This window comes from Bos indicus x Bos taurus, chromosome 4 (genome assembly GCF_003369695.1).
Source record: "Bos indicus x Bos taurus breed Angus x Brahman F1 hybrid chromosome 4, Bos_hybrid_MaternalHap_v2.0, whole genome shotgun sequence".
Classification (NCBI taxonomy): domain Eukaryota; kingdom Metazoa; phylum Chordata; class Mammalia; order Artiodactyla; family Bovidae; genus Bos; species Bos indicus x Bos taurus.
Window position 1 is genome coordinate 96,764,508 of NC_040079.1, and position 25,463 is coordinate 96,789,970.

At 34.3% G+C, this 25,463-nt stretch overlaps 1 protein-coding gene across 7 annotated transcripts in view; it reads left to right on the forward strand.

Moving 5' to 3' along the window:
• The window catches only part of DGKB (diacylglycerol kinase beta), an 874,923-nt gene that overhangs the window by 323,482 nt on the left and 525,978 nt on the right, over positions 1-25,463 (forward strand). For all 7 annotated transcript variants that reach the window (XM_027540028.1, XM_027540027.1, XM_027540029.1 and 4 more), the window contains 3 exons: positions 8,426-8,542; positions 17,439-17,512; positions 21,019-21,093. In XM_027540028.1, the coding sequence (XP_027395829.1) occupies positions 8,426-8,542; positions 17,439-17,512; positions 21,019-21,093 (266 nt within the window). The remainder of the gene's footprint in view (positions 1-8,425; positions 8,543-17,438; positions 17,513-21,018; positions 21,094-25,463) is intronic.

Sequence of the window (25,463 nt, forward strand, 5' to 3'; positions counted from 1 at the left end):
GGACTGGTTGGATCTCCTTGCAGTCCAAGGGACTTTCAATAGTCTTCTCCAACACCACTTACAAGATAGATAATTGCACAAATAGTAATAATCTCTCTCTCTTCTGCTCTAAAGTATTTTCTAATCAGTGTAGACTGCCTCATTACATTTTTAAAAATTTCCTTTTATAACTACAGACATACCTAAAATATACTAGTAGCTATGATTCATATATAATGTTTCTACTCTGAGAGATATTAAACTATTTTGGTATTCTTTAAGTCAGCTGATACCATTATTATTATAATTATTCTAAAGTAGACATGTTAAATTACACTCAGGTAACATAGGTATTAGAAAAGTTTATTATTTAGGCTAATTTTTTTAATGTCAGAGAATTAACTTTATGGTTAAGATAATTGAGTTTATTTTTGCCCCATCATAGCTCATTAGATAATTAACTGCAAATTAAAAAATTTTTTCTTTAGACCTGTTGATCTCAAAAGCTCTCCCATATTTAGTCATGTGATTTGTACACTATAAATAAAATTAATAGACCAAAATTGCTGTTTCCAAAACATGATTTTTTTTATTTGTCATTGTTTTCTGCTATGAAGTTTTAAAAAGTCTTCCTATACTGAATATGTATATATATATATATATATATATATATATATATGAAGCTATATTGGTTTTGTGTGTGCATATATGTAAATGTATATTTATTGGCTAAACTTTTCACTTGGGAGCAAGAGCTTTTCTTTGTGGATACATCTATTATTTAGAAGTGGCATAGACCCTTTCTTGCATACATCATAGCCTTATTGCCCACAATAAGTTTCAATTATCAATTGTTTCAAAGTATAACAAAAGCATACCTTATTTTGTGAAAAGATATCTGTTTATTAAGAAAATACTTTCAATTGTTTAAAAGTATAAGAAAAACTCACAGACATCTACAAATCAATTTCAGTGTAAAAACCTCTCACTTTTTATTACTAATTCTCAAATCTTTTATAGACATTGCGTCCAGGCCAACTTGACTGATCTTCCTACACCCACCCACACATACCCACCCACCCACACACACACACACACGTATCTTGTTTTCTGTACCTTTCCAAAGGATGTAAGTAATTTTTCATGGTAACACCTTATTGTATACTCAAAACTCATTGGTTTGAGTGATAATTAAATTACACAATTCAAAATATAAGATAAATTCTACTTAGAACTTGCATAAACAGATACATAGAAATTACTAAGTTAAGATTTTAACTCACCTGATAGAACGAGATAATGACTATGAAAATACAAGAGAGCTACTTATAGGTTTTTAATCTTCAGTTTTCCATGGCCATCAATTATTACGGTTTATCAAGGGAATGGAGAGTGAGTGGTGTTGAGGTCTATACACTGGGACCTAATTTTCTAGTGGCACAGCCATAGCTAGTAAACAGCCCAAATGATTTTGGCATGGACTTTCCCACTCCTAAATTTCATTTCTTCTAATCAGAATTTCTTGAACAGAAATTTTCTAATCTTTCACACTTAACATTCAGTATGAAATTATGCTAGACGAGAATACACATTATCATGTGTGATATATGATCCACAGGGCTGTGGATCAAGGTATAAATTTTACCTTCAGGCTGAGTTGGTGAGTAGCACCTTAATCCTTATGTTAAGACTAGGATTGATTCTGTCTCAGTTGTTTTCCTCTGTCTTCCTACAAAAGACTCAGATTATCACACTGAGTTATGGTGACATCTGGAAAAATAAATAAAATACTGTAAAGTAAATAAAGTACTTCTTCACAAGCCCCATCTTTACAAAAAAACCTACCTGAGTTAATGATAAAATGTAGCCTTTTTTTTTTTTTTCTACTATTTTAAAAATTACTGTCATTTACGGAGTGCCTAATTAATGCTAGTACTTTATCTGCTTTTTCTCAATTTATTATCACTTGAAACTTCCCATTTTATAGATGAATTACTGGATGGCTTAGAGAGGTAAACAACTTACTTGCCCAAGTCCTTACAGAGACAAAGCTCGAATACAGCCTCCAAGCCCACGTTTTTGCCTTTGTACAAAATATTTTTTGCTTTTTGAATAAGTATTTATTTAACTAATTAAAAAGAAATGGAAATCTCTATATCATTTGTCATAGCTGTGCTTAAAACTATATAAAATATTTCTAAAAATATCAAGACTACTTTGCTACTCAGCTGTGTTTCCCTGCAACTTCTAAGGATTTCTAGTAGATTTTGAGCCTTCACCATGATTGAAATGATTTAATGTTTCTCAGCAGGAACATGTTTAAATCTTGTAATAAGGTTGTGATAATTAAAGGTGCAGCTTTGCAACTGTTATTAAGTTGCTTTCTTGGAGTTTGTAACTTGTCTAAATCCTGGTGAACATGGTAACACTCCTGCTTCAGGGAGATATTTTACATTGTGTTCCTGGAGTTAAAATGTTAGAGTGTCAGGGAAATGCTTAGGGCCTAGCTCCAGTAGCAGAACGGGCTAAGGCACCACTTGGGCAAGTGATGCAGTAGCAGAGAAAGCAGGTTGTGAGATTCCAGTAAAGGATACTGTTGGCAGGCAAGCAAAACTCGCCCCCACCCTTTGTGGCTTTTGTACCAATCAAGGCGCTTTGCCACTGCCTGTCTCTCATGCTGAGATTGGACAAAGAGAAGAAAATCCTGTGCTTGAGGTAATCATCACTTGCTGCTTGTCGTCTGAGTGATCGATAACAGCAGGCTTAAGTATTGTGGTAAACATCTCTTTTGTGAAAGCACTTTTCAGCAACTTACAAACACTCTACTTCTGAGAACCAGCATGAGACAGAAAAAGACTTTTTTTAGAGCACATATTTTAAAGTGACGTCTTTTTATTTCATTTATCGCATCTTTCTGTCTTCTGTGGATTGTCTTTTCATCTTTTCTTCTCTGTTTATGATGACGGTGATTATTTTGGAATCCTAATAGAACATATTGCCCAGTTAGTGGAGTCTAAGGATCACAAGACACTGAATTCTATGTTTTAAATGTCTGCATAGCAAACACAAATGGTTGATATTTGAAAATGCTGAAATATCGATAACTGTATTTTATATTTTGTAGTTATATGTTCTATGTTCTTTCATTTTTTTGGTTAAAGCAGCTCTTTTCAGTGTTTGAATAATTCCTATTGATTGAAGCAATAATTTTCCAACTCTTTATATCTAGGATAATTTATCTGGCAGGACAAAATTTACCTTAATTATAACTAATTTAGTTTGTGATTTAGAGCCCCAAAACATAAAAAAAAAAAAAAAATCTGAAGGTGAAGTGATAAGTACTGCCCTATATTATCACAGAGCACTTTTATCCTGAATAAAGATGCAAAATAATGCTGGCAAGCTCTTCCTGAAATTTTTCTATAACTTTAGCATTGGAATTAACATTCTTAGATATCATAATAGAACTTGGCCAGTCAGGGAAAATCAACCCCCAACATGGGCCAGTGACATTTTGGTGGACATCAGATTTTTCAAAGATGTAATTGCTTGACCCTTCCTGTGGCTCATATAGAATTGAAAAGAAGTAAAGATTTTCTTAGTGGAAATAGGGAAAAGTATTCAACTACTCTCCTGTTATCCTATGCTGCTTAAGTAAAATATAGTGAATAGCTCAGAGAGACTTCCATACAATTTGGAAGTAAACATGAAACAAATTAGTATAATACAAAGAAAACCATGAAAAAATATTAGATGGTTTATGAGTCTTTCCTGTTTTTAAATTGTCAGTCTGATTAATTCTAGAAATTCCAACCACTAAGCATATTTCCATTAAACAAAGAAACCACTTTATTCTTGGTGTGTGTGTGTATTTGAATAAATATGTTTTATTATCTAGATGATGAGTTGACTGAAGTTTTTTCATAATCTGTGATATACCTCTTATGATTCTAGACTTTAAAAATAAAGTTTTAACAATTGAAAAGTCAATTTAGGGTTTTTAATTTTTTTTTTTTTAATTTTACTATTGCTACTAGAAAGCATTAGATTTGTCTAGTCTGCAGTTTTCTTAGAGGGATGACCCCCCTAGAAAGAAATGAAATCACTTAAACAAGTGCTTTCTGCCAGCTAGAGTTTCAGGATTTCCCCCAGCTATACACTTTTTTTATTGTTTTGTTGCTAAGTCATGCCCAGCTCTTTTGGGATCCCATGGACTGTAGCCAACTAGGCTCCTCTCTCCATGGGATTTCCCAGGCAAGAATACTGGAATGGGTTGCCATTCCCTCTTCCAGGGGATCTTCCTAACCCATGGATAAAATATGCCCAGCATTGCCAGGTGTATTCTTTACTGCTAAGCCACCAGGGAAGCCCAGCTCTATGGGCTAAGAATAAAATATTATTAATTGATAATTTGGTAATTCTTTACAGACATATACTCACTTGTTTTAAATGCCCAGAATTACATTTATAAATAGTCTGGATGCAAATACTGAGTTTCATTGTGATTAATCAACTTAAATTTTATTTAGATCTTATAACTCAAGCATTTGGGAATTTAATGCTAAATAACAATATTGGATTACAAAGCAGAATATACGATATATAAATGATAACTTTCACAGTGTAGATTTTTATAAAACACTGTTACCACATTTTATTTACCTGAATGTTAGAACTCAGAAAAAAAAATCCCCACACCCACCAAGTATTACATGCTTGAACTCAGCGCAACATGCTATGGATTTTCAAATGTAGGTTGCTGAGCTTTACTCATTTATAAGTATGCCTACTATAATTAGTTAACTTTTTCATATATATGTATTTGAAAATATAACAAGCATTTTACATAATGGTGATATTAAAGAGCACCCTAATGGAAAAGCTATACCTATTTTACATTATTCACTATAACTTTCATTTATTTAGCACATGCACTAGGACCGTTGGTTGGTTGGTTGGTTGTTTTTTACAGCCCTCTCCAAAAAGTTGATGAGTATTCAGACTGTTCGGTTACAATCAATAAAAGTTTGCAGGCCTATAGAAGAGGTTTTGTTAGGAGGATTCCGTATGGGTTTACAGAAATTAATTTACAGTAACTTACCTGTGAGTTAGGAAGTTCGACTACTGAATAGTTTCTTGAAGTTCTTTTCAGTTCATGAAATTTGTTGAATATTTCATTTTGCTGCTTTCGTGTTTTCAAAAACAGCTCAGCTCTGTATTCTAAAATGCTTTCCCTTAATTTATATTACATTTTAAACCAATATCTAAATTGAGTTTCTGTAAAGAGACACAACTGTGAAGGAATAATATGGAGTAAATGCTGCAGTTTGTTAAGATTGATTTGTTTAGAGATAGAACAAACGTCTCAGGTTTAATATTTTATGGCATGTTAACATAATTGTGGAGAATGGCACCCCACTCCAGTACTCTTGCCTGGAAAATCCCATGGATGCAGGAGCCTGGTTGGCTGCAGTCTGTGGGGGTCGCTAAGAGTCGGACACGACTGAGCGACTTCACTTTCACTTTTCACTTTCATGCGTTGGAGAAGGAAATGGCAACCCACTCCAGTATTCTTGCCTACAGAATCTCAGGGATGGGGGAGCCTGGTGGGCTGCCGTCTACGGGGTCGCACAGAGTTGGACACGACGGAAGCAACTTAGCAGCAATGTAGGCACAACATTAGAACTTTATATATTTTCTTTTAAGTCATATACAACTTTGAGAAATAGGTATTGCTGACTCCATTTGAGTAAGACTCAATTCTCTAAGGCTACATAGTATTTAAGTAGCGGAGATGGATTCCACTTGGGATTTCTGACTCCAAATCTCATCCTATAATTCACTCATTTATTCATTATACTCTTAACTATCTGTGGACAAAATGTAAGTTACATGCTTAGAAAGAATGATCTGTTCCTTAAAATACCAATATCTTTGCCAGAAATTCTGCTTATATGAATATATATCAGTTTCCAAAGAATTTGAATTTCAGGAATCCTATTGCACAAGCCATTTTTATCTACACAAAAATATATTCAGTGCACCATGAAATTGCAAGGACTATAAAAGGGCTATGCTGATTAGCATTTATTTTGGTCCAAGAAGTTTTCTGTTCCATTTGGCCTTAATATATATAAAAAGAGCTTTACTTTTAATTCCACTTAAAAATATTTTCCTAAATGACAGTAATTGAGAAGTAATTGACAAAATACATGCAAATATAGGAACAGAAACATATATATGTATCTGAATATATTACAGAGAATACATGGCACTCAGACCTTTAAGCACACATAGGAGACATTGCTAATTGATCAGGACCATTTTTCATATCAAGCTTAGACATGCCTTAGGAATTCTTCTCAACACAATATTTCAGGCACTTTAAATTGCTTGATTTTTTGAATGTTAAGACTGATTTATTTCTGCATTCATTTATAGTGATTTTATCAGGCACTGATCTAGGATTCAATGTGAAACAGTTAAGCAAAGTCATTTCTCTATGGAGCTTTGATTAAAGTGTAGGAAGACCAGTATTCAATAGATAACATTTTAAATTATAAAAAAAGTATGCATACACACAAACATATAAAGGAACAGAGTATAATGTTTGACCAGGAGCAAGAAGAGCTGTCCAGCAGAGTGCAGAATGGATGTAAGAGCCCTGTATTAAGGCACAATTGTTGTGATCAAGAAACAAAGATGGGGTTGGTGTAGCTGGAGTGCAATAATAAGGGATGAGTGTGGCTGTTACATAGAGAATCACCTGGAGGGAGACAAAATAGAAAGTGATTGACTCATTAAGGTGATGGCCACAATAATTAAGGCAAATAAGATAATGGGGGCTTAAAACATGTAATGATAGATGTGATGAATCATCATCCAGTTTGGGATTTATTTTTAAGGTGGATAGGGAGAAACTTTTAATTAGTTTTTATTGTTTCAGGATTCATATGCATTCTAGATACTTATATGGACAGAGAGAAAGGGCATTTATTTATAGGAATTAAGCTCCTGGGGAAAATCTGAACAGTGTTGACATAAAAAATAGTTACAACCTAAAAGCTCAGGGTTATGTTTTATTTGGTGGGAATTTTTAGGACTTAAGCCCAAGAGGCAACATTTCAAGTAACCCTGAGAGAACTGCTCTGAGGATGTGGGGGCAGGAGTCAGGATATATAGAAATTTGCAACAGAAGGCAGGTATTATGAACATCAAAAATATTTTTGTGAATTAAAACCAGATATCTCAAGTTAAGAAATTTGAAGCTTTTTCTGTATGGGATGATGCAAGAATCTGGACACTGAAATGATTTCATATGCATCTCAGCTATCTAAGAACAGTATCCTGCATTTTTTTCACCCTCTGAGTTCCTCAGTGCTCACCATACAGAGTGGCTGCAGCAAGGTGGTATTGTTCTTCCTGGTTGCCCTTAGGGATCAGAAATCCACATTTAGAGGGATGAAATTGCTGATCTCTGTGATATCGTTGTTTACTGATATGGCAAGAATATTCCTTTTCTTAACAGGGAATATAAACTTAGTGTTCATTATCAAATTGAAGTCAAAAGCCTTGGGTGTAAATGAAGTTACCTAGGGAGTGTGTGTACACAGTGAAGATGAGAGACCCAAGGGAAAGGTCAAGGGTTAAATGTTGAGATTATAAGGCTGGAGGAGGAATAACAGAAAAGACTTAGGGAGAAGTTAGTAAAGTAAGAGGAGAGCTAAGAAAAGTGTTCTGGAACCCAGTTGAACCAAATTTTCTAGAAGAAAAGGTAAATTCTGTCAAATGCTGCTTAAAAATTGATAAGTTGAAGACTGATCAACAAGTGCAGCAAATGAGCAGGTCACTGGTGATTTGAATAAAACGTGATTTGGTGCATTAGTGGTGATAAAAGTTTATTAGATTGGGTTGAAAAGAGTGAGAGGAGAAGAAATAGAAACAGGAAGAAGACAACTATGAAAATGTTTTCTGTTATGGTGAATATAAGTGTTAGCTGGGAAGGAGTGTGTGTTTTAAGTTTTATGTCACTCTTGATAATTAATAGTAGTTTAAGGGTCTATTTTCAATATTGCATTTATTTATGAGCATTAAATTTAGTGCTCAGTACAAATTTCTTTACAGACCTGTAGTATTATCTGTACCATTTTTTATGAAAATGATTAGCTTTAGTAGTCCTTAAGAACTTTTAACAGAGTCATAATTGGGCATCTATGATAATATGTTTTGGTTTTCTTTCACAACCTTTCTTTAACTGATATTATGGTCATGCATCTATCATATATTTTGAGCCAGTAGAAAGCATCTGGTTTCATATTATTCATTAGAAACCCCAAATTAGGAAGCTGGGTCCAAGTTAGTAGCCATGAGATTCTTCTCTATGTTGCCTTTGTAGTAAAGCAATTAAATATTTTCAATATTTTGATAAAAGATTTTTTCCTAACAGGAAAGACAAGCGACAGTGAAAAGGGAAAAGGGTAGTTCCCAGCAGTCAAACAAAGTGACCGACAAGAACAAAATGCAAAGAGCTAACTCTGTTACTGTGGATGGACAAGGCCTGCAGGTAGGATTATTTTAATCCAAATTTTCATAGCTTTCATATTTGTTACTTTGGTGCTCTTAGAAGGGCATATGTCCAGCTATCAACAGATTTATTTAATGTGAAAATTTGTTCAGTAGATAATTTTAGAAACATTTTTATTAATTTATCAAGATGTCAGTTTTATAGTTGATTGAGAAAGTGACATTCTGATTAGGTTAATCATTTATGCCCTTGTTTTCATTTAAACTCAAATTTATAAGAGATCTTTTGTCAATCTGAAGCTTTTGCAAATTATTATTAAATATACACATTTGTTATATATGTATGCATCATTTATTTACAAGCATACTTTCTCCCTATATATATTATTCTATCTATTTGGAAGTCATTTTGACTGAAAAAATGTTTTCAGAAAATAATAAAATGACCTCTTCTGTGTGGAAATTTTTTTCAAATCAATAATAAAAATAAAGAATCCGTTATAATTTATCCATATCTTCCAGTGTTTTAAGTTGACATTGAAACTGCATATGTGTATCTAGTTTAACACAGGTAACTCAAAATCATGTTCTTAGTCCTTTAAAAATCTCTGAGTTACCCCTAGGGGTCCCTGACATCAAGAGAAACATTTCTTACCATCTATATTTGAAATGTTTAGTACTAATTAATTGATTAATAATTGACTGTGCCGTGTCTTCGTTGCTGTGCGCTGGCTTTCTCTAGTTATAGAGAATAGGGGCATCTCCTTCTCGTGGTGCTCAGGTTTCTCATTGTGGTGGCTCCTCTTGTTGCAGAGCACAGGCTCTAGTTACTCAGGCTTCAGCAGTCGTAGTATGCGGGCTCAGTAGTTCTGGCCCCCTGAGCTCAGTTGCTCCATGGCACGTGGAATCTTCCTGGACCAGGAATTGAACCTGTGTCCCTTTCAAACATGAACACACTCAAAGAACTTGGCTTAATCTATGGATTAAGTTTTTGTTGTTGTTTTGTTTTCTGAAGTCATTTTTGTTTTGTTTTCCTATCTGTATGTTTCTCTCTTCCAATTTCTAATTCTTTTCCTTAAGAATATGCTGCAGTTTTCACGTGCTCCAAGAAAACTTACCAACCTCTTACCACGCAAAGATATAGTATGTTACATACCTCAATTCAATATATATTATTTTATATCGTTTTCACTTATTATTTTATCTGTGGTTCTATGGGTTATGTCTTTTATGTCCTTCGTTTGCAAGGACAGTTGAGATCACATGGTAGTTGCGTAAATGCTTTCTTTTTCATTTTTTGAGTGTCTCACTGAAAACAATAATTATTGCTTACATGTTGATAATCCGATTACTGATTTTTTGTCATCATAAAACATATTGTGAATAGAAAATTGTTTATGAATCATTAAATTCAGATGTAAAAAGAGGAAATTCTGAGAGATAAAATTATTTACATTGGTTAGAGAGTATAGAAGTTAATTATCAAAAGAGGAAATCAATCTCTACACATTTTTAAAGGCATACTTGTGTGTTAAGCAATCTCATTGAAAGTCCCAAATATAAAATTTATCCACAATTATGGTAGCAAAAACTTTAAGTTTAGTGATCCTGTGAAATTTTTAGTGAAAAAAAATCAACATTTGTAGTTTTAATAGGTCAATTGATGATATTGGTTAGTTTAAATCTTTAGTTACTCTGGGTTCCTGCAATGAAAATAACAAAAGGAAACCTAATTTTGAAATTTAAATATTTTTCACACATTTTAAAATTCAAATATATTTCACACAAATATATTTCACAACATACTTCCAACATACATAGATGGGAAACATGCATCATTTGTTAAACAGGCTATGCTAGCCACTGTGATAATATTTTATGAACATTAACTGATTCTTCTCAATGATGTCTGAGATAATTATGAATTATTAAGTCTCCAACATATAATAAATACTATTATTACCACTTTAAAAATGAATACATTGATATTCTAAAGTAAAATTATTCCTAAGGCCTCTCAGTTAGTGAGGTGAGAATGAAGGCCATCAGACTCAGAGTTTGTGTTACATTCCTGATATCCCTGTTCCTTTGGTTAACAAATTTTAACAGGTCTAGAAATGCTAAATTTCTGACCTCCTTGCTCTTCCATGTACTACTTTTGCAAATTTTGAAACAAAAATTTGAAAGTGCTAGAATTATAACTGCTTTAGTCTCTTTCTTAATATTTCTATAGTTACACCTGTCTTTACTCAAACATCAAAACCAAGACTTTAAACTGACGTAGCAATATAAGATGTATTTTCTTTTTTATTCTAAAGGATGTAAAATTTTCAATCTTATTATAACTAAATCATGTAAAAAATAGATGATTAACTTTCTCTGTGTATGTGTTTCCTTTTTCTAACCAGATAATAACTTTATAGTTCTCTTTGACATATAAAATTGTCAGGTAAATTTGTTGGTTAGCAAAGGGAAGGCATCAGCCCTTATAACACATCAGTAAGTAAATACTGTTTTATGAATATTAAGTGATCCTTCTCAATGATGTCTGAGATAATTATGAATTCTTAAGTCTCCAACATATAATAAATATTATTATTACCACTTTAAAAATGAATACATTGATGTTCTAAAGTAAAATTATTCCTAGGGCCTCTCAGTTAGTGAGGTGAGAATGAAGGCCATCAGAAAATGAAGGCTATTTAATTTTTGTCTTAAAAATATTTGTACATAATCACTTCACTTTCACTTTCACATGCAGTCTCTTTCACCTCAGCAGAATGGACTACAATATGATGCACATATGTATTCACATAATTTGGGAGAAAATATTTAAAAAGTAGACAATAAATTATTGGATAGCTATTTCATACAAAATAGAAAAATATTTTTTGTTGTGGTAATCCATTTTAAAATAATAAAATGCTTATTCTTTGTCACAAAATTTAAAAATATCTTCCAGAAAATTAATTTTCTGCGAGTTATAAAAATATATATCACCGAAAAGCATTGAGTTGCAGCCCGGTTTGCATATAACTCAGTGACAGAAGAGATCTACATGGCTTATAGACTATTAATCACAGTTAAGCACATTCATCTTACTTCTTTCCAGCTAACCAGCATAATGATCAGGATTATTATTTCTAATTAGAGGAAGTAATAGATCATGTATAACCTTAGGATGAGTCTCATTAATTAACCCGAGTCCTAGGGGACTTCAAATAGAGGTGGTTAGGCACTCCGTCTTTGTCATCGCTCACACCATAGGTTTACATTTAATACATATGATCAAATGTAACTGAAATGTGCAAGCAATGTGAAAATACAGATGATTAGCTACATGAGAACAAACAATTAGAAAAACAGAACAGTTGTTCAAACTGTATTATGCCGATGTTACCTTGTCCCTAAATATTCGAGAAAAATTTCTGAATGTGTCACAAACCAAAAAGTCTATAGTGTGTAATACTCTTAGCAAAAAATAAAGAGGAACCTTTATAATGAAATACCTAAAAGTGAACTAGTGTTGTCCCCACCACAACTGCTTTTCTCTTTCCCTACCATTTTTATTATTTACAATGATCTCATTCTTATAATTCCCCAAACTGTAAACTACACATGCATATATGCACTACACAGAAATGTAGAGCATGGGTATCAAATTTATTCTTTTTCTTTGATTATATGTATGTCCACTTTGGGATCCTCAGGCTTACTGATTCTGATAATCAGCTCTTCATTGTCATTTTAAGTCTCTTAAGTCCGGAATTCCTATTCTATATTTTGGGTATTATAACAACCCCTAAAATGAGTTCTGGTCTCCATATATATAAAATGTGCTCGGTTATAAATGAAAATATGGAACTGAATAAGATAAGATGTGTCAGGGCTGAGAATTGGCGTTGTCTATAATTTATGTAAGATAGGGAGATTGGTCTCATTAAGAAGTGAAGAGTAGGGGCATTGCCAAGAACTTTGGCCCATGGCACTGAAATGATGGAGCTGCCATTGACTGAGATGGAGAGGGTCTGGATAAATAAAATTTGTAGTAAAATATCTGATGCTGTTCAGTATCCAAATAGAAGTGTTGACTGGGCAGACAGATATGTGAATCTAGAATTCAGGGGTGAGAGTAGATATGAATTTGGGACAGAAAGGTATATTGATTGCACTTAATACCATCACATATGAATTCGCTAAAGAGAGAGCATATGTTCAGAGAATGGTTGAACTGGGATCCCAAACCAGTCTGACCCTAAAGCCATATTCTAAAGTGTTTGCAATATATAATTGAAACTGCTCCTTTACATGAGTAAATGCAATCTTGAGTGATTTATTTTTATAGAGGAGACTCCAGTATGAACTGTTTCCTACTGCATGTAGTGCCTTCACACCTAATTTAGAACCATTCTGCAGGATTTCAAGTATCACACTTGCTATAAAATATTCCTGAACACTTTCTCCCAGCATCAGTGTTTTCTTTGCTATACTGTATTACCCATTCCCAATGTTTTGTTTTTGTTTTTTTAAAGACTGCTTTGAGAAGGATTCCATAGACATATCTCAAGCACAAGAGTGGTGTGATGGGAAGCTGAGAACGGGTTCAGGGTTCTTTTACACATCAGACAGAGTAATTTGCTTTTCATCTATTTTATATATCATTCCACTTGGAGAAGGAAATGGCAACCCACTCCAGTGTTCTTGCCTGGAGAATCCCAGGGATGGGGGAGCCTGGTAGGCTGCCGTCTATGGGGTCGCACAGAGTCGGACATGACTGAAGCGACTTAGCAGCAGCAGCCACTTGAAATTATTTCAAGTGCTATATAAATATTTACTTCCAAAGTCAAAGAGTTGGGAAGATCCCCTGAAGTACGAAATGGCTGACCACTCTGGTATTTTTTCCTAGAAAATTCCATGGACAGAGGAGCCTGGCAGGCTACAGTCCATGGCATCACAAAGAGTCAGACATGACTGAGCACACACACAGGCACAACAGAATTTTAAAATATTTGTATTTTTGTCTTACTCTTTCCCATCCCACTAAAATCTATAACAAAATGCATATGAGATTTTAGAATGACAGTAAATCAGTTTTCAAAGTAATTCTTTTATATTTTATTTCAGAGTTATTATATAAAAGTAAAAATTCAGAATGTGTCCTGTTAAAGACTACATTAGGTACAATTCAAGAGACAATTAGTGAACTTGAATGTAAAATTGATGCATTAGTGCTATCTAATCTTCAGATTTCATTCTAGTTTCATCAGTTGTCTCAGTAATGCTTTTATAACAAAAGAAACTAGTTCAGAATCATGCTAGCTTCTTGATTTTTATGGTTGTGTTATGTTTATAGAAGAGAATGTTCTCATATGTAGGCAATCCTAAAAGCCCGGGGTTCTTTTACTAAGGATGAAGAGGAATATGAGAATTAATTTACAAATTAGAGTCTCTGTCACTGAGATGCGGCTTCGTTGTTGTTGGTCAGCCGCTCAGTTACATCTGACTGTTTACGACCCCATGGAGTTTAGCACACCAGGCTTCCCTGTCCTTCACCATCTCCCAGAGCTTGCTGTTTCTTACTTCAGGACTATAAGAGAACACAGTAGTTGTTTGTTTTTAACGCACCAGACTTGAAAATGGCTATGTGGTACTGTAGGTCTTTGGCTCTCAAATCTAAAAACACTGTCTTTGGTCTCCTGGCCCAAATTTAGTATGCTAGCCTTTATAGTAACAAAGGTTAGCAGAATTCTGAAGCTTTCTGAATGAGCATTGAAAAAGATGCTGATTTGCCTGAAACCATCACATTTCATACATAAATACCACCATTGTTAAATGATCCCATAATACCAGAATTTCTGTGGTTCTGATAGGGAATTGCATATTGCTCCTTCAGTGGAAGTTATGTTAGGTCAGGTGACTTATCTGTTAGAATAATTGTCAAATAGGCACTATTCTGTAGTCTCTGATAACTTACAAATAAATATTGAAGTGTTTAATGTTTTATTTTTATATAGTATTATTTTACAAGTCTAATTTATGGTAAGGGGCTATGTGAGGAAAAGTTTGATAACTTGGTTTTATTTCTGTTCTTCCATTTGTTCGGTACTTAACTTTTGTGACTTGTAGAGTATCATTGTTATCCTAAATTCTTTATTTAGATTCTCTCATATTTTTTAATCTATTTGACATAATTATATCCATCTACTGACTCCTAAAAATGCCATCTAGGTTTTTGTATCTTGAGATCCTCGGCAGACTGTATTGGAGCCTCCCTAGTGGCTCAGTAGTAAAGAACCCACCTACCAGTGGAGGAGATACGAGTTTGATCCCTGGGTGGGGAAGATACCCTGGATAAGGAAATGACAACCCGCTTACCTGAGAAATCCCATAGACAGAAGAGCCAGGCAGGCTATAGTCCATGGGGTCACAAAAGTGTTGGATACAACTTAGTGACTAAACAACAGACTATACTATATTCTGGTGGGATCTTCGTAATACTGTTTCCTCAGAACACAATTTTCTGTAGCATGATACCAACCTTTTTTGATAAATCATAATATGTCTTTCAACATTTCAATTAATAAACCTTTCTGAAAGACATTCCAGGATATATTTTCAAGTGATAGAAAATTTGCCCAAATAAATGTAATGTAATTTCATGTAATGGTAAGCTGAAGATTGAATTTTGAGATGATTACCCTAACTTAGTATTTGGGTTCATGCTATGTTTTCCTAAAATTTTTTATTTACCTTGAGAATGCTACTTCCATTTAAAAATAAGGACCATTTAAATTAAGTTAAAAAATCAACTAAGATCCACATCTGTTACTTTTTTTTTTAACTTTACATAATTGTATTAGTTTTGCCAAATATCAAAATGAATCCACCACAGGTATACATGTGTTCCCCATCCTGAACCCTCCTCCCTCCTCCCTCCCCATACCATCCCTCTGGGTCGTCCCAGTGCACTAGCCCCAAGCATCCAGTATCGTGCATTGAACCTGGACTGGCATCTCGTTTCATACATGATATTTTACATGTTTCAATGCCATTCTCCCAAATCTGTTACTTTTTTGCATGTGAAAATGTTAGGAGTTCCATCTGATTTGTAATAGAGTGAGAAGTAAAGGAGACTGAATACTGGTTGTCAGAGGTGTGTTTTGGTGTTCAGCTTTTAATGAAGGAGAGAGGAAGACACACTGCAAGTTTGTAACACAATGGCTTAACCTCGGAGGCACCTTCTGTACAGTAATAATTGAGCTCATGGAGTTCAGGGGAGAAGAGCTGGGAAGTTACTCCAGGTTCAGCTCATCCATCTCATCTCCCAACTGAAAGAGAGACTAATCAGAAACAAAATCTGTGTGCCCTCTTTACAAAGGGAAGTAAAACTGAGTCAGAAAAAATAGCTTGTGAGAAGAACAAGTTAAATACGAGTAGAAGAACTGTGAATGTTTTATTCAACCTCCTCATACCATCTGAAGATGTCACCAATTTCTCAGTGCCTATAATCATTAGAAAAATGGCATTTCACAAGAATTAGAAGAAAATAGATTGGTAGGATATTTTAACATATTATTTAACAAGCAAAAGGAAAAAATATGATATAATGAAATGGTTGTTTTTAATCTCCTCAATGAATATTTCAGGTACTTTCTAAGGGAAAAATACCAGAGCAATAAAGGATATTTTGAATCTACTTTCAAAAAGTAGACTGATCTAAAACCTTTCAACTTAATATTTATTTAGAGAATTATGTTAGTTGCATGTTTTATTATTAAAATATTATCATCAAACTATGTTTAAATGGGAATTTTATAGTCATACGTTGAATAGAAATACTTTTATTTAAAAGAGCTTATCTCTTAACATTGAACTTGAACAAAATACAAATGTTCTTTGCCACTCTATCAAAAGATGATTTCTCCCCCTCATCAATGAAATGCTATTACCTTACCTGCTTTATTTCTGGTGATACTTTTCATTGCTAAATATATATTTATTTGTTTGTTTCTCATGTTTCTCTCGCAGATTATAAGCTCCACTAGGACAGGCACTTTTTTGGATTAAATCGAGTATATAATGATGAAAAATGCATGGCATATAGGGACTCAGTCAATTTAATGAATTCCTGTTTAGCAAGTAGCCTGGATTAACTGGCATTCTGCTTCTCAAGTAGGAAAAGAAAGCATTGAGGAATTTACTGTGCAGATGGGGACTCAGGCTGAAAGTGGCCCCAAACGATCTATTTAGAGTCTCGTTCACAAGTCGTTGGGAAGATGGATTCCAAATGTGCTACAAAGCTCTGGAGTAGGGATCATTTCTAAGATGGCTCTAATTTGAGCTCTTTCTTTCCTAACTTTCTTCCCCACTATATTCTGCTTTATTCTAGGTGGTTTATTTAGTGTCCCACAATTGGATCTATTGTTTTCATCTCATAGCTACTGAGAGGTTATTCTCTTTTCATATTATACCTGCCTTACCCTCTGCCCCTGTTCTAGTGGAGTGGGTATTCCTGTTGATACATATGGAGACAAAGCACAGGATTTAACTAGGTTATTAAATAGATCTAGTATCTATTATCTATCTGTGCTGTTTATCTCCTCATTACAGGACAAATGAACCATATTCTTGAATTTGCTAATTGGAATGTCATAAAGCCCGGTAGGCTGCAGTCCATGCGGTCGCTCTGAGTCGGACAGGACTGAGCGACTTCACTTTCACTTTTCACCTTCATGCATTGGAGAAGGAAATGGCAACCCACTCCAGTATCCTTGCCTGGAGAATACCAGGGACAGGGGAGCCTGGTGGGCTGTTGTCTATGGGGTCGCACAGAGTTGGACACGACTGAAGTGACTTAGCAGTAAAGTAGAAATAACAAGGAGTTCTCTTTATATCTAATGTAAATAATTTGTCCACATATTCAACTTTTCTTCTAGATCACTCCAGTTCCTGGTACTCATCCACTTTTAGTTTTTGTGAACCCCAAAAGTGGTGGGAAGCAAGGAGAACGGTATGTTTTTAAAAATCAGCTTTATTTACTGATTTTTTAAAAAATCAGCTTTATTACTATGTCATATACATGTGAAAAGAGAAACTAAATTTATGGTATAAAAACATTTAAAACTATTATCCTTCATGGTTCAGTAATTTTAATGTGAAATAAATGGTGCTGTCATATCTGTGTAACAATGTATATTGGTATAATCTCTCCCTGTTTTACAGTGAAATTTTAATATAGTAATGGCCATTTGTAGAGATTTTATTATCATATCTCAGATATCTGAATTCTCTCCACCCTCCCTATGACTTCCCTAGCCATTAACAAAGAGCTTTGCATATAGCACAGCCCATAAATACGGTTGGATGAAAATTGGTTCTCTAGATGATCAACAGGTGACTTCAGGTAAATCATCACTCAGTAGTAAGGAACGGAATTCATCACCTGCCCAGTAGTAAGAAACAGAATTCACATTCAGCTTCTAGACAAAATATATTTTAATGATTATCTGCATGTGTGTTTGGAGAACATGATGACATATACACTGGAGAAGAATAGTATATTTATTCATAATAATAATGAACTGCATTACGTATTGTCTCAGTATTCTTGTGGACACTATTTTTTTTTCCTTTTTGTAAAATTAATGATTAAATTATAATAATTACTAAAGATATGAAAGTTGCCACACCGAAGAATAAATCTTATGTCATCCTAAGGAGTATCATAAACAGAAATTTAGTTGTTACCTGTTACCTTAATAATTTCTAGAAATTTTTACTGATCCCAGCTAAAAAATGAGCAATCAGATAAAAGCACTCACACAAACACTATGATAATAAAATAGAAATTTCTATTGTGGTTTTACCAAATAATGAAGTTAAAATGTTTCTATGAATAATGGAATTTTGAAAAGTAATTTCCTTTCCTATCATTTAACTTTCCAACTTTATTTCAGTTAAATGAACAATGGTCATTTTCCATTCAATAAAATATTATTTCTGCTTAAAAAGTGTTCCCTTTTTATCATGATACATATATATTTTAAACTCTGCTAAATATGATAGAAATTATTTTAAATAACTAGTGGCTTGTTGATATAAAGTGTTTATAATGTTTTACTAAAGAGACTAGTTGCCTTCTTTTAGACACATGAAATAGTAAATGATGATGATAAAATCATTTCTTCCTTTACTACTCATAGTTTGTTTGTTGTTTATGTTATAGATATCTTGAAAAGAAGCACACTCTTCACAAAGCAATAGATGAGGCTAAAATTCATATTTGAAATTAGAAACAGAGTATAAAGTGAAAAGAATTTTCAAATGGAAAAATCCCCCTCAAATTAAAATAACGTTAATCATGCCAAATGACCCTTAAATGAAATATCTTTCTCTCTCTTCTCCCAGTAGTTAAAACTAATTCCTTAAAAAATATAGATAGATACACTGAAATTATCAATAAATTAAATTTAATGGGGCAAGGAGGATATTTGAGTTCTCCTGTATGCACACTCACGTTTTGTCCTTTATGCACTAACAAGGACCATTTAAAGTCAAAAGAACTGTAAATATGTTTAAAAGAGATCTATTATGTGTGTGATCATAAATTGTCCTGAATGCATAGGAGCCATCTTTCACAAATAAGGGGATTCTATTCAGGGTTTTCTTTTCAAAATATGTTTCTTCCCTGGTGGATTAGATGCTAAAGAATCCACCTGCAATGCAGGAGACCTGTGTTCGATTTCTGGGTTTGGAAGATCTCCTGGAGGAGAGCATGGCAACCCATTCCAGTATTCTTGCATGGAGAATCCCCATGGACAGAGGAACCTAGGCAGGCTACAGTCCATGGGTTCACAAAGAGTCAGACATGACTGAGCGACTAAGCACACAGCACAGCATTCAGGGTTTTCCTTTCAAAATATGTAGATTTTCTTCTTTGATGTATTAGGTAAACAGGAAAAGGTCACAGAAATAAATATTCACACATAGGTAGTTTCCCATACCCATCAACAGTTGTGGAAGTGCTCACACATCATTTAGATGGCAACACTTGAGAGAATCTAGTCTCTGCTAGAAACTGGGGATGAGACAGAAGATACAGTCCTACAGGAAGGCAGACACATAAATAGATTTTCTATAATAACCCCAAGGTAGAAGTTAAGAGTGTTTAAAATAAAGGTGCCATGGAAGTTCAGAGGAAAACAGTGATTGTCTCTGAAGACTCAAAAGTCTAGCTTTTGAGTTGGTTCTAAGTGGGTATTAGGTAAAAGAAGAAAAAAGACGTAATTGTGGATGGGTGTGCTGTTTTGGTAAGGAGCCAGAAGATATTCATTGGGGTTGAAATTTAAGAGGAAGAAGGAGAAAGATGAGAAAATATAATAAAATATTATATAAGTTTCCTGACTGGCAGTGATTTTTCTTCTTGAAAACAGCATGACTGTACTTAAGTAGCAGTACAGAAGAAGGCTGGATAGGCAAGACTTTCACAGATCTGGTGAGAGAACTTGAAAGCCTGAAGTAAGGCATGAGATAGAATAACCAGGTATGGTAGACATTACTCAGAAGGTACAGGATTGTCCTCTGTTTCGGGTGCTGGGGAAAAAGAGGTCCCGAGATGACTAAAATCATTCTTAAGATACTGGGTGGTATCATTATTCCAGATCTAGAATGCAAGGGTATTGCTCAAGGAAGTGGGACGATATAAACAGATATTTGAAGATTTCTATCAGTAAATGTGTCTGTGTATGTGAAAGTCGTTCAGTCATGTCCAACTCTTTGTGACCCCATGGATTATACAGTTCATGGAATTCTCCAGGCCAGAATACTGGAGTGGGTAGCCTTTCCCTTCTACAGGGGATCTTCCCGACCCAGGAATCAAACTGGGGTCTTCTGCATTGCAGGTGGATTCTTTACCAACTGAGCTATCAAGGAAGCCCTATCAGTAAACATGAGATGGATGCATTAAGATATATAGTAATATTTTCACATGTATGTAAAAACTAATTTTAAAAACTAAATATATTTCTTTACATGTGATATTTTGCCTCAGAATTCTGATATGGGATGTGTGTATACTTAGAAACATTTCTATTGCATTGGTTATACAATGATTAATTTATTTCAGAAAAAAATGAATTGTTTGATATGTTCCTGGTGAAATAGTTTAGCAAATTTTGTGAGCTAGCTCATCAAGCTGATTGTTTATGTGAAGTAATTAAGCAAATGGGAGCATAGTCTTCACTAACATACATACAAAGTGTCCAAAACCATTATATATACGGGATAAATAACTTTCATTTCTGTTAGGGTGGTCCAATTTGTAAATTACACAAGGATCTATTAAGAAAAGATATTTAATTTTATCCTGGTATTTTAAAGTATTTATTTGAAAGCTTATTAGATAAATAATATGCAAAAGCAGGATAGAGAATGTTCCAAATCAATGTGCATTTTAGAATAAAAACTTGGAGGTATCACTAAATTTAATTTTTTTCTTCTATGTTTTCACCTTTATAGAATTTACAGAAAATTCCAATACCTACTAAATCCTCGTCAGGTTTACAGTCTTGCTGGAAATGGACCAATGCCAGGGTAAGTCTAAATATATTATTACCATTAACTTATTTAATACTAATTAATTAAATAAGCAGGCTGACAAGCCTAGAAATAATGTTATTCAAATACAGCAGCCAGATTAGCATAGATAACAACATTGAATATCAACTACATAAGAGTAACTAGTGCAGATGCTGTTTTTCAAAATGACCTGTTTCAATCAGATTTTCCTCCTTTTAAAAATATTGTGAAGTAATTCTCATACTATGCAAATGTTAATAATAATAATAATTGTACCACAAACATACACATATATTAGCTGGATGCTGAAATAACTAAACCATCTATTGGTTGGAAGTGCTGCTTTCCTTTCCTTTCTTTATTAAATATAAGATATAGATCTACTACAGAAGAAAAAATGCTGGTTAACAAAGACTGGAAATCATAATGTGATTTTTCCATTTACTACCTACAAAATCCAATAACTATCACTGTCTTATAAGATACTTTGTAATAGGCAAGATGTAATGAAATACAATTATTTTTCAACAGATACCATATACTTTTGATGTCATCACTATGCACTGAAATAAATCATTATTAGTTTGACCTGTTTAACTAATTAATGTCATCTTTCACTGATCTGATTTCTGTCTGTCAACATGATAGGAAACATTAAACCAGATGAAGTAGAAAAAAGGTCTATAAACAAAGTTTTTTTTTGAAAAATATGTCAGTATGATCAAAGTAAGTCTTCTAGGTTATTCTCAGAAATGAGAAAGCAAATGTTAAAGTTAGCTTTTAAATGCTCAGAATAAAATGTACACCATCAAATCTTCTGTTAGATAAATGAAACTATATGCAATTAATTAGCACAGGCTCCCACACTTATACTCATCTTTTTCTTCCCTCCCTGCTACCTGTTGTCCAGGGCCAGTTTCAAATGCTGAGCAGTGATGGGTGGAACCACCTTGCTGTAGAAGGCAGGCTCCCCATAGGAATTTAGTTCAGAACACTGCCTTTGTCAAACTCCAGTAGAGGATCATGATCAGATTATTGACTAACTCAGCCACATGCAGTAAGTTCCAGCCTTGTCAAAGACAAGCAAAAGTAAAGCCTTGATATTAACACAGATGCTCAACCAGGGTGCCTCTTTTTCTTGTTCTTTAATATTCTCTGCACTTCAAAAAAATAGCTATTACTCTGCTGGGGCTTCCCAGGTGGCGCTAGAGGTAAAGAAACTGTGTGCCAGTGCAGAAGCCATAAGAGATGTGGGTTCCATCCCTGGGTTGGGAAGATCCCCTGGAGGAGGGCATGGCAACCCACTCCAGTATTCTTGCCTGGAGAATTTCATGAAAAGAGAAGCCTGGCAGGCTACAGTCTGTAGTGTCACAGAGACTTGGACATGACTGAAGCGACTTAATCAGCACTCACTGCAGGATTAAGGAACTGTGCTTTAAGAAGTTGAGCTACTCCAAGACCTCTGTAGCTCCACTAGACCAAGTAAACCTAGGATTTGCTTGTAATTTATAGTTAAACTAAATGTCTGCTGACTCTGGTAATTGTAAACCTCATCATTTAACTTCCCTGTGTTGTCATCATCTTCTCCATGAAATGCAATAATAGTACCAGCATCATAGGATCGTTATGAAGTAAATTTGGGATGATTCCCATGAAGCATATAAAAATGTACTTACTACATAATATGTCCCTGATGAATTTTGTTATCAGTATCATTTGTAGTAATGTTAATTAATAACATAATCACTGTGTTGCTGCTGCTATTGCTAAGTCACTTCAGTCGTGTCCGATTCTGTGCGACCCCATAGATGGCAGCCCACCAGGCTCCCCCATCCCTGGGATTCTCCAGGCAAGAACACTGGAGTGGGTTGCCATTTCCTTTTCCAATGCATGAAAGCGAAAGTGAAGTCGCTCAGTCGTGTCCGACTCTATCGACCCCATGGACTGCAGCCTACCAGGCTCCTCCATCCATGGGATTTTCTAGGCAAAAGTACTGGAGTGGGGTGCCATTGTAGCTCTATGTAAATATATTGTAGTAACGTCCGACACGACTGAGCGACTTCCCTTTCACTTTTCACTTTCATGCATTGGAGAAGGAAATGGCAACCCACTCCAGTGTTATTGCCTGGAGAATCCCAGGGATTGGGGAGCCTGGTGGGCTGCCGTCTATGGGGTCGCACAGAGTCAGACACAACTGAAGTGACTTAGCAGCAGCAGTAGCAGCAGCAACAGTGATTTTAGCCTTATTTTCACATTTCATTTTTTTTTCCTACTGCACTTTAAATATATATAACATGTTTCCTTTTACTCTTTGACTGTTAGGCATCCTATTACCTTATCTATTTTAATATTTTGAAAAATTAAAGTAAAATATGTACTTGTATAATTCCACACTACAATGAATATAATTTAGAAATTAAGTTAAGGGCCCCATTTTAAGGTCTAGCACCTTTCAGGGTATTATTATTGTGAATTGTTTGTGTGTATCCTCTAAGACCTTCTATAAATATAGATATTAATATATGTATATTAGGGTTTCCCAGGTGGTACAATGGTAAAGAATCTGCCTGTCCATATAGGAGATGCAAGACATGTAGGTTCGATCCCTGGGTCAGGAAGATCCTCTGGAGTAGGAAATGGTACCACAATCCAGTATTCTTGCCTGGAAAATTCTGTGGGCAGAGGAGCCTGGCAGGAATTCAGTCCCTGGGATCACAAAGAGTCAGACATGACTGAGTGAATGCATTCGTATATATACAATGTATTCATATATAGACCTACATGTATGTTTTGTGTAGAGAAATAGATCTTTTGTATAATTTAGAGTATAGTTTTTTGTTGCTCTGCAGCTTGCTTCTTTTTGCTCAAAAACATATGGTAAATATTGTTTGAATTCAGTAGATACTGATAAGTTTAAATGTTTTTAAGAGCTGTACAGTATTCCATAGTGTTTTTGTTTTTGTTTTTGTTTTTAGCTACTCTTACTGGGAGATATTTATATTGCCTGCATGTTAAAAATATTGGAATAATTTAAGTTAACAATCAATCTGTTTTTAAAAGCATATTCAAATATCTTAAATTTTACTTGTCAGGTTCTGCTGAATTGCCATACAGAAACTTTGTATTGAATTATAATCCCAAAAGCAATATATAATGTTTTATTTCCCATAACATCTTTTAAATTGGCTATCTTCAGTAGTTTTTATTTTTGTCAAAGGTAAAAATATGTCCTTATTTTTATTTGCATGGCTAATCAGTTTTAAAGTTGGATATGGCATTAGTTAGATTGACTTTTCTATAAACAACAGAAATAAAATCTAGTTTCTGATCCAAAATAGAGTTTACTGAAAAGTTATGAAGTTGCCCATAGAATTAATGGAAAAATGAAGAAATATGTTTCAGAAAAGATAGGAATCAGAGCAGTTTGAGGCAACTCCTCAAACTGGAATGGCTGATTCTTGTTAATGTATAACAGAAAACCACAAAATTCTGTAAAGCAATTATCCAATAAAAAAAAAAAAAAGGGAAAGAAAACAGCAGTTTAAGGAAACTCTGACTAAGAAGACAGAGTCCATAGGTTACTGCTAAGAGAAATTGATTCCAAATGCTTCGGGTATCCTTATTCCTCTATTCAAGATTCAGATCCTCAGGAGAATCATATTTTTGGTTTGTCTTATTTCCCATGTCACAGTGTTAGCACTTTGGAATAGGGCTTCTTGATTAACAAGATTACTATGAAATTATGTGTTTCCTCAAAGCCAAATGAGGGTGTCATAACCTGAGGATGAAAGACAAATTCTTGTTGGGAGTAAGCAGTATGTGTTCACCACCATCCATCCACTGAATTATCCAATATCTTTTCTTTTCTGAAGATAAAAGTTGGAAAAAAAATACCAATCATTACTAATGCTACTAAATATGTCAGCAAAAATACACATCTTCCTTAAATGTAGATAACCCAGCATCTTGTATAGTTACTATATCCAGCTTCAAGTCCTGGTTCTTGGAAACATTTCTGGGGATGATTATTTTCTCCTTTATCTTTATCCATTTGATCTCAATGTACATAAATACAATAAGAAAAATGTATAGTCAACTATAAGTGAATCTCATTAAATGAAATTATTAATAATACAAAGAATGAAACATGTGTAAAGTCTGTAGGTCTATAGTCCTAGTTTTACTACTGGTTGAAAGCTGTAGCTGAAGCATAAAACATTCCTCAGCTTCTTGGAAATGCTTCCCTAGTGTAGGGACTCAAGCAGTTTTAGCTGATAGGTCTGAGATTTTGGTTGTACTGCTTGTGTAGAGCAGGATTCATTTTTCACTTACTTTGAGTGACAGGTATGGTAGTGCATGGCACTCTTAGTACTGATTAGCAAAGA